At 38.4% G+C, this 10,799-nt stretch overlaps 1 protein-coding gene across 1 annotated transcript in view; it reads left to right on the top strand.

Moving 5' to 3' along the window:
* Positions 1-6,490: 6,490 nt before the first annotated feature.
* CBG05005 overlaps positions 6,491-10,799 on the top strand; it is a gene marked incomplete at both ends in the record, with an annotated part of 5,533 nt that continues 1,224 nt past the window's right edge. The window contains 8 exons of the mRNA XM_002644792.2: positions 6,491-6,649; positions 7,929-8,070; positions 8,120-8,264; positions 8,312-8,441; positions 8,491-8,748; positions 8,834-8,985; positions 9,882-9,972; positions 10,307-10,517. Coding sequence (XP_002644838.2) covers positions 6,491-6,649; positions 7,929-8,070; positions 8,120-8,264; positions 8,312-8,441; positions 8,491-8,748; positions 8,834-8,985; positions 9,882-9,972; positions 10,307-10,517 — 1,288 coding nt within the window. The remainder of the gene's footprint in view (positions 6,650-7,928; positions 8,071-8,119; positions 8,265-8,311; positions 8,442-8,490; positions 8,749-8,833; positions 8,986-9,881; positions 9,973-10,306; positions 10,518-10,799) is intronic.

Below are 10,799 nucleotides of genomic sequence, written 5' to 3'. Positions count from 1 at the left end.
AAAATATGTTTATAAATATTCTCTTCCCATTCCTCCTTTTTAGATGAGGTTGCGACCCGCCAGTGTTTACAGATATTTGCTACTGGGTATCGGAGTATTTCTCGGCGTATATATGATATATTCTATCATCGGATATGATGATGGATCTCATGNTCCCCTGTCGGTCGGCTGGGTCGTTGGTCGGTCGGCGGTCGGCGATTTTCGACCGACCGAAATGGAAGCCTTACTCTCGAATTTTAGAATAGGGTTTTAAGATATAGAATCTCGATTTTCATCAAAATATATTAGAATCTCGATTTTCATCAAAATTTACCAGAATTTCGATAAAGAGAACGAGAGGCAACAATTTTTATAGACTTGGTGAAGATCAAAATCGTATGTCTTTGTTTTTTATGACACCTGTTTTTCTAGTTTTCCTGGATTCTCTCCCAAGCTTCATTACCCGGTTTTCTTCTTTCTCTCCTTACAGCAGGTGTTCTTTCTTTTCGATTTCTCATGTTGATGCCCAAGTTATGTTGTTCCTGACCTTTTTCTTATTCTTCCCTCTTTCTACCTCTTTTTATGGGTTTGAAAATGGAATATTAGTGTAAATATTTGACCAGTCGCACAGACGTTTTTCCTCATGGGCTGCTAAACTATCCTTGACAGCTCTCTTGGACACAAATACAATAGCCGCCGATGATTGGAATGTTGTATTGTTTCAAAATTTGTCCATTTTATTTTTTGTGATTGGTTTCAAAGCACTTTGAGAAAAGAAAAAAGACCTGTTGATCGTGGGAACTAGCGACCAGCCAGCCCAAATGCTCAGATGACAAATGGTTGAGGAAGGCAGAAAGCACCATCACTTTATCTTCTCACCTCCTTCTTCCTTCCCGTCCTTCTTCTTCTTCCTCCGTCCTTCCTCAATTCATCGCCCCCCGACAACTCAAGTCGAAGTCTGTCCCAATTGTTTCTTTATGTGCCCTCCGAAACGACATTGTGAGTCTTTTTTCTTCTTTCTCTCTATCTTTACAAAACAAGTCGTTCGTTCTCTCCGAAAAAAATTGACCTCATTACATCTTCTCAGGTAGGTAAAACACAACTACTTCATCTTTGATATGTCTCTATTTGAAAATCTGTTTGAAAATGTGCTAATTTTTGTTTTTAAAACGGCATTTCAAAATACTAGTTATTCAATTACGGTTCGGAAAATGAAATAATTCGAAACGCCTGCATAATAAATGTAAACCGAAAACGGTAGTAGTTTTGTTGGCGGTTTTGATACTGGTCTCGCCTATTCACTTTCATTTCGTCGCCTCATGAATATCCATGAGATCACTTTGCCTTCGCAACACACACAACCTTTTATTACTTTTTATACTTGAAAACGAGAAACTTGAAATGCAGCGAAATCTCCCCTGTCCCCGTCCCCTTCCACCACTTCATCGTGCATTTTGCATGTGTAATTTTCTTTCTCTCATATTCCTCCTCTCGTTCCGTTACTCTGCCGTCGTCGCGCTTGCTTTTGCTGCCTATTAGATTAAATTATGATTAGGAAGGTGTGAAAAGTGGGGGTAAGGCAAAAAATAGATTCAGCAGTTGTACATATTTTCGTATTTCAGTTAGATGGGTTTGAGATACAGTAACCTCGCAAATGTTAAACGGAAATCATTTTTCTTTGTCTGAGAAAAAAGGCTGAGAGTGAATATCTGGTTAAATTATTTTTAAATTGAACTACCATATTTTTAAATATATTTCAAATATTTTTTTCTCGATTTTCGCCATGGTTTCAATGATTCATCATATTAATTCGTTTTTTTAAATCAGATTCAAAACATGATGAAAATAGTCGAAAATTGAAAAAAAACAGGGAAATAGTCTTCATCATTTCAATCCATTTTTTCAGTTTATATTGAAAAACGGTGAAAACCGTTGACATACCTCAAAACCTGTACTAGAAGGACTCTATACGGTCAAGTTTGAGCTCATTCATCTCCAGTCCTGTGAAAGATATCAGAAACTTGTCAAGTGATAAAATGATTGTGATATTTTTATAACCATTTTTTTTTGTTGACAACTTTTTGATAATTTTGACGAGAACCGAGATAAATTGGATCAAAATTAAAAATTAATAGACCCTTCTATTACAGGTTTTAGGGTTTTCAGAAAATATTCAAATAATCTTCGAAATAGGCTAAAAGAGTACGGTAGTTCTCTTTTGTGCCTTCAAAAACAATTTGACGAGATATCCGCTTCCAACCTTTTATTTCTCAGATAAAAATAATATGAAAACCTGAATCTGGATTTTTCGTTTTTCTTCGTTCCAAATCTTTCGATTATCGTTTTTTTAACTCATCAAAAACATCTTCATCTAGCCATCCAATCTCCTACTTTTTGGTTTTCACAATCTCTTTTAGCTACTCCTGTTCCTATTGGCACTTTTAGGTACCTTCTCTCTCTCTCTCTTTCCGTTTTTTTTTCAATTTTCATCCTCCCATATTCTGCCATCTCGTATTTTCACTCACTGCAGTCGTGTCGCCGCTCCCCATATATAGATTTGTCGCACCCGTTTTGTTTTGGTTTCCTCTTCTCACCTCGAACCCATTATGAACATCTGCCACTTCACCACCACCCATACCCTTTTCCCCCATCGAAATCAATCCGGCCTTGAATTCGAAACCATATATCTTCCAAAATGTATTTTTCCATTTTAGCTACCCTAAATTCCTGCAAAACTGAAACATTTGGATCAACAAAATTTCTCTAATCAAAAGTATGAAAGTTTTTTGGTCCCATTTCTTTTTATGGCACACGTCTATTTCTCTGCAAAATGTATGTGTCCGGTGATGTCGTGCCAAAAAGTGCAAATCCGCTCTTCCCCATCAAATCGGATGTGGGAGCTGCAACTTTGCGCGTCTCTGTCCAATGTTCAGAATTGCAAAAATATTTAAAGGCCTTTTTTGTTTTTTTTTTAATTTCACAAGCAAAATCTGCCTACAGTAATCCATTGGAGAACAGAGAATGTTTTCAGCTGCTTTGACTACCTCCATATCAAAAATACCGCTAATAAAAGATTCCTTGTTTTCCGGGTCTCAGTTAAATTTTTATGCATAATCTTCAACATTTCGCGCGCCAACAAAGGTCTCATGGTGAACCCGAATTCCTGAAAAAGTCAACCCTTTGTGGCACGCAATGTTTGAATTTGAGCTTTTTCCCATGGTACGTTTGTTGTTCTTCACGATAAAGGTACGACGAAAACAATTCGTTATTTCGGTCGCTTCTTCTTCTTTCCCTCCATTTCCTCCCAATTCTTACTACTCACAAATAGATTCATTTTTCCAGTTCCTTGGTCTTTTACCTTGTTGTTCATATTGACTTATGCATACCCATGCGTCCCTTTCGCTACTTTCAATCTGTTCCGCTTTCGATAACGGTGACTTTTTAGTTTTGACTCATATAATAGTTACTGAGGGGTCCCGAGGGAATGTTGACATTACGGTCGAGGAGGGTTGTATTGCCAATAACAAAGAGCAAAACAGGTGATAAGATGTGATAAGACGCTGTGTTCCTTTTTGCATTATCACAACAGTCATTTAGTCTACCTACTAACTCATCACTCAGAATGTACGATAGTCCCACGGAAAGCTTAAAGGCAAAATGGAAGGTGAGCAAAAACATATAGAGAAGAACATTTGGAATAAGATTACTGTACTTACCGTATTTTTCCTGATAGAAGCCCGCCCTGCATTTTTGTTTCAAGCTCCAGTATTTCGCTTCCTTCAGAAGATATCAAATTTTTGCCAACTGATGAACTACTGATCATAACATCACAAATGTTTTATCAGTTAACAGATTTCTGATATTCCTCACAGGAACCGAGATAATTGAACTCAAAGTGTATGAGAGAGATGGATTTGTATCAGAGAAAATACCGTAAGTTTCAGTGTTGACTAGGGAAAGAAAATTAAAAGAAAATTTCTCTTGAAATGGAGGAAAACAGTAGGAATTTGGAGCCGCAGACCTAATTTTCTTTATTTATCAATTTAGCAACTTTCAAATCCCCATTCATTTACAATTTGTTCTCAGCTTGATATAGGTCATGCATCACCCAATTCAAACCATTCCCTAGTGAGTCACTTTCCTCGAATCTTGGTTCTTGTTTTGTCGTTCGAAACAAACAACGCTGGAAAAATGATAAAAGATAATGCATTTGTGTTTATTTTCCACGAATTCCCATTATTTCATCATTTCTCTCTTATTGTTTTTCTCTTCTCTCAATGTCAGTTCTATTTTTCTCCCAATCGTTCCAACATTCAGCCTTCAACTGAAAAGGAACCACTACAAGTTTTCTGCAAATTTGGGACCCACTCACTTTGCTTGTCTTACACAAAGTCCATTATCTAATTTCAAATGTTTCGCTTCCTTTTGCCGCGCTCTTCCTCTTGCCCTCAAGTCACCGCCGCGCCGACACGAGAAAAGCCTCAACTGAAACTTTTTTGGGACCTTTTCTCCTCCACGCCCCACCAGCACCACCAAAAGAAGAAGCGTGTCACATTTCAGCAGTTTTTGGTTGTGCTAATGCATTTGAAAAGATGTGTATTTAGGCGCGGTGATGGATGAAAGGCATGATGATGGGGGTGATCGGTGAAAGTGCATTCTCATCATTTCATCATTCCTTTGTTCTAACATTGCTCACTTTTATGGCTTTTTTGAACCTCTAAAACTACAGTATCCCTCTCTCCCAATTTGAAATTTGAATTCAAATTTTATGTGCACTCTCCTCTGCACTTTCCTTTGTTCTCTTTTCTGTTAATGCCAAAAAAGATTGGTACAGTTAATGAGATTGACCGCCCCTTCTACTCCTACTCCATCAATCCCAACCGACCGCCCATCAACCCGTCCATCTTCCTTCCCGGTCTGTCCTACGACAGTGCCATTTTTGTGACAAATGCGTTTTGGTGCCGGTGGTTGAACAGTGGGTACCGATGAGAGATAGGCAGAGAAAAAGAGTAGAATTGGAAACAGCGACAGCTTGTGCACGCAGTCTCTTTCTTTTCCCAATCACTAGTTACCATTTTGAATTTGACTTTTCCCGCGCGCGCTTTAGGGGTGGCCTAAAATTCGAATTTAAAGCTGCTCTTTTGGTTCTTGCTCTAGAAAGTTGAGTGAACAACATCTTATAACCGATTTGAGGTTCGGTTAGGTCCCAGTATTTGGGAAACTGTGAGCCTAAAAAGGACTATGGAAACTTCGATTTTTGAAATTTTTAACTTTTGAAATTGAGATTATCAAAACTTTGAATGTTCCAAAATGTACCAAATTTGAGTGTTTCAAATAGTTTTGAGTTGCTGAAGTGGTCGGCTTACTTATAAAATTCAAAATTTTCAGATTCTTTTCGTCCCCATATTCGTCAAAACTTTGAATTTTTGAATTTCCAAATTCTTGAACAAATAAGAATACAAATTCTACGCTTTATAGCGTTTTTGATGAAATCAAATATTTTGTTTCAAAATTGATTTCCTGTGAATGATGTTCGGTCAACAAAATTTGATGAGTCATTCATATTATTACGAATTTCTATCAAAACAGTTTCACTGAAATCATTAAAAATCTGTTCAGCTGATACATTTGATTTCCACATCTTTTTTTTAAATGGAAAATTCTGATTTCAGTTTCACGGACCTATAATTCAGAGGGTGCAGTAGTTTTAAAGGCACAACAGGACAGAAGATAATTCAGCAAAGCAAAATCCACAATTCGGGGTAAAAAGAACTAATATAAGCTACCCAGAAGACCCCAATACTAGTGTACCCTCCGAATTATTTGCTAGTTCCATTATCTTTTTTTCCAAAATTCAGCGGCTTCCATATCCCTCAACTTCCGGTTGAAACTCCGGATTCTGTTGATGTCTAAATTGTAGGGGTACTCAGTATAGATAAATCACATTGATCAACGTCTCGATTCTCCTAGAAGTAGAAAAAGCTTTGGAGTTTTCCATTTTCTCTAGCCTCTCTATTCTCGTTTAGACTTCTCTCCTTCACTTACAAACCAAATTGTTTATATAATCCAATCATTTTTTTCCTTCTCCGTCCTCGTTTCTTTTTCACGCACTTCTCTTCATAATCCGTCAATCTCCATGTTCGTTGGTCTAATCCTTTTGTGTTCTAGACATCGAAGAGCTGGGTTCCACTGCTTCTCTCTCCACTTTTTTCTTCCAATTTTCATGATCGCATAACCACGTCTGCATTTATAGCTGAAATGGTTTATCGGTTCTCCGATTGTCGACGACACCTGCCATTTTCTTATATCCGTTCTCCACTTATTCTCTCTTTTCTCTTCACTTTTTCGTTTTCCTCTTTTCACGTTTTTGATGGTTTCACTCTTCTTGAACAGGAAATAGGCTATGACGTTTTTGGAGCAAAGAAAGAGGCGCGGTTTGTCCCTTTTGTTTCTGATTTCTTCTCTCCCTTTCAATTGACTTCGTTCACTTTTTAAACTTGAATTTCAGGTAATGCTAACGTTTTCGTGGACGGGTAAGCGAAAGAAAAAGAGTGATGCGACGGATCATGCGATGGCTGTGTCCAAGCATCGTTCCACGTCAGATCATGACTCGTCCGAACCATCCGTCAGCCGATCAACGACGTCTACGGGATCCATCCACTTCGGACAAGTGAGTTTACTTTTTCAGGCTACATGTCGTGAATAATTCACTCCAAAAACGTTTCCACGAATGTTTTAGTTAGAGGTTTCGTCCTAAACCACTGCCTAATTATCCATCAGGAAGACACGACCAAACACTTGTTTCGTCGGGTCGTTTGAAAAAAAGAAGGTGGTCAGCCTCGAGGGATATGTGTAATATTGTACTAGTGACAAGTCTGGAATGCGGGACACTGGTCATAAATCTGACCGCAAATTTGTTTCTCGAACCAACTAGTGGCATCCATTGAGTTTCTCATAGTGTAAAAAATGTAAAAATAGCTGAACAAACGGTTTCAAACAAAACAAAGTGTAGGGGTTTGGGGAGAAAAGGGGAGAAAAAAAGGAATCCCCTCGTACAAAATGAATGATGAGAAAAAAGTGCAGTGAATCCAGTGTTATCTATCATTCTAATTCCCAAATGCATTTTTTAAATATGGAGAGGGTACGAATCGGTTGAATTGAATGGGGTTCAAAAAATAAAAGCAGACAAAGAATTTTGAGCCATCGGGGAACTGAAAATTCCGAAACTGACATCAAGCATTCTCTTGACTTCGTTTTTATGCTGCTCAAACTTTGACTGAAGGATTACTGTAGTTACGGTAGGATTACTGTAGTTGAAACTGGAAGTTTTCTGTAGTTGACTCTGAAGCATTGCTGTAGTCAAAACTGAAAGATTACTATAAATCAAATTAAAAGATTACTGTAGTCGAAGTTGAAGAATTATTGTAGTTACCGTAGGAGTACTGTAGTTGAATCTGAAGGATTACTTAGTTGAAACTGAAGTATTACTGTAGTTAAAACTGAAAGAATACTGTGATTGAAACTGAAGAATTACTGTATGAAAACTGAGGGATTACTGCAGTTAAAACGGGAGGATAACTGTAGTGTTTTTGAAATTGACAGGCCTTGGTTTAAGTTCAAGCTCCAGAAGTTTACTGTTGTGCAACAAAATAATATTGTGAATGCTCTGAAAGGCAATCTTGCATTTTGTGCTTAATTATCTCTATTTCTGTGAAATTTTCAAAAAAATTTCAATAATCTGAAAACTGAAAAAATGTTAGTAATGTTATGAAAAAATTTTATGAGTTGACTGCTGTTTGATATTTCTTGTAGAAGCCAAGATATTCGAACTCGTAGTGCTCGTAGTTCATCGTGTGCTATAGGACGGTTTTTGGTATTACTGTCACTGAATAAAGTGAACTAGATATTTTAATTTGAGTCCCCGAACAACCAAAAAGAAACAATTTCAGACAACATCATACACTTCAACAGTTGGGACCAGTTTCAAGGAAGCCGAGTACTCAGGACGACTTCTGCTCCATGGTTTGAGACTTTCCGAATTTCCAAACGAAGCTTTTTCAAACATTGAACTCTTGGACATAGTACTTATCGGTGAGGATTTATTTTGAATCATATTGAAACGGAAATCATTTTTTTGCAGACCTCAGTGACAATCGAATGTCAACCCTACCCGCCAACTTCTCAGGTTTTGACTGTCTGATCTCCTGTATTGCCAGTTCGAACCGTTTTCGAACCATTCCTACGTGTATCTGCTCACTCGAACAACTCACCTATCTTGACTTTAGGTAACTCTCGAAACTGGCATAATCCTATTATAGCTTCAAATTTTCAGCTTCAATGAGATCTCTCATCTTCCGGACGGACTGTTCGACCTTCCACTCAACGCTCTCATTCTTGCTGGAAACAAGATAACGTGCATTCCTGAAGGAATCAGACGTCTGGCACCAACACTCGCTTACTTAGTGAGCCATTGAGATTTTCGAACAGAAAATATAAAAATATTGATTCCAGGATTTGTCGAAAAACGACATCCGCAGCCTGCAATCTCAGCTACGCTACTTGAAAGCTTTGAAGGTATTGAAGGTCGCCAGAAACCGTGTCGAAGACTTCCCAGCAGAACTTTGCTCAGCGTTGGAATTGCGTACACTTGATCTCTCGCAGAATAATCTGTCCTATTTGCCGGCTGACTTTGTTAAAATGACCGATCTCCGTCATCTGCAACTGGATAGAAATCCGCTGAGAAGTCCACCAATCGAGATTGTCGAATTGGTAAGAGGGGCAAAAAACCCATTCATTTGGAGATCTGAACCCATCACTTTTTGTGCTCGATCAAGCCCAACAAACCAATTTTCAGGGAATTGTGCACATATTCAAGTGGCTTGATGGTCGAACATCTGGCTGCTCGTCGGCCGGCTCACAAGATGGCCAATTGGACCGAAAACGCACCACGTTGACAACGACGTCCATTGTCGCCGAAAAACACGCAGCACCGCATAACGAATCGAGGTAATTATTCGAGAAGTGGGGGCCAGAAGGGGAGTAAGAACGATGTGTATGGTTGGAGAGAAGACGGAATGACGACGACGGGTGACATTTCGATTAGCTGCTGTTTGAAGAGGAGTAATGTGTTGTAGAGGGGTACTCATATTGTGGTGGTTGGAAACGAGATTTAATGGAGAGGATTTGAAGAAACAATAGTGGAGGGACTAACTATTTTTTATGGATCGATGTTGTAGCTACATGCAGATTGAAATAAGAAATCAGAGATCATTAGATTTCAGCTAGCTCAATCTTCTGTTTGCTTGGCAAACAGCATTAAAAGCATATTCATGCAATACTGGGCAATTAGGAAAATAAAAATTTATTTTCAGTTAATTTTCAGCCATTTGGCCATTTTCAGAAGTCTGAAGCTCGGCTCTCTAGCTTCCAATTTTTTTTTCGCGTTGAGGGTGTAAAACACATCTAGGTGGAAATTTTGCATTTACAGATTTTTTTGAAAATTCCTAGTTATTCAGCTATTTGCCGATTTTTGAAAGACACTTTTTTTCACGTTTTTGGTACCAAAACCGAAAAAAAAATGGCTTTCAGAAATCAATAATGAGCTGGAAAACTAGGAAATTTCATTTTCTTATGTTAATGCAAAATTTAAAATCTTTGTCTTACGTTTTGTATACCTGTTTAAACATCACTGTATTTTCATTAGTTTAAGGAACACTTTAAGAAGCACATCCTATCACTCCTTTAGTACCAAAAACTGAATTTCCCCATTTTCGCTTATATCAGTTTTCTTTCCAACTTCTCTTTAAATTTTAGGGCAGTGTAAACTTCTTCCCCTAACATTATAGTTTTAAAATTTTTTCGGGGCTTTCTCTCATATTCTTTTCTCTACTAATCGCTTGCAGAACTACGCGTAACACTTCTGAACCAGCGAAGCATCATACTCACCACAATCACAACGAGATGAAAGCGGAGAATGGACATCATCGACCGAAAGTAAGTTTGCTAGTGTTTGAAGCCAGGTTAGACAGCTTTTGTCCTTTGTTACCTTCCAAACCTGGACTACTTACCCTTCTTTCCTGCAATATATAAAACTTCTTTGTTTTTTCTGGTCCTCGCGACATTTCTATGAACTGTGTCTCAAACGCGACTAATCGAAGGTTTAGTTTTCCTATATTCACATGTGTCGTAATTACTGAAATCCTAACCCAATGTATTTCCTCACGTATTTGATTAATCTTCCTCACCTTATCTGCATGCAAAAACCATTTTTGAAAATAGAATAGTCGTTTTGAGAGTGACAGTCCCCTAATAGAGTCCCGTTTTCCAGGAATTAGTCGAGCCCAAAACAATCTCATCCGTGCATGCAAAGACACACAATGTACAGATTGTTCACAATAAGATTTCGTCGGTTCCGTCTCATGTGCAAACCGCTGGAAAGGAGAACTCAAGACAAAGCACTCCAGATGAGCAGAATAACAACAATACGGATGTTTCAAAAACAAAACCGCTGAACAGTAATGCGTCAAGTCCGGGAATGGGTGAGTGTGATAGTTCGATTGGAGAAGAACTCAGAGGGTTTCCCACCATACGCCAAACGTTTTTTTTAAATAAATAGGTTCTTAACAACACATTAACACACAGGTAATATGCGAACGGGTTCGTTACGGACGCTTCGCGTGCGCGCGCGGTTGAAATAGGAATCGCATACGGACCGCACGCGAACCGTTTTTAGGAAATCACAATACATTATTCTGATTAATCCGTATTCTGTCCGTTTGCGAGTTCCGTATCCGATCCGATTGCGAATCATGACCAAACGG

Source organism: Caenorhabditis briggsae (genome assembly GCF_000004555.2).
Source record: "Caenorhabditis briggsae complete genome, chrX, whole genome shotgun sequence".
NCBI lineage: Eukaryota > Metazoa > Nematoda > Chromadorea > Rhabditida > Rhabditidae > Caenorhabditis > Caenorhabditis briggsae.
This window is presented reverse-complemented; position numbering and strand designations above follow the sequence as displayed.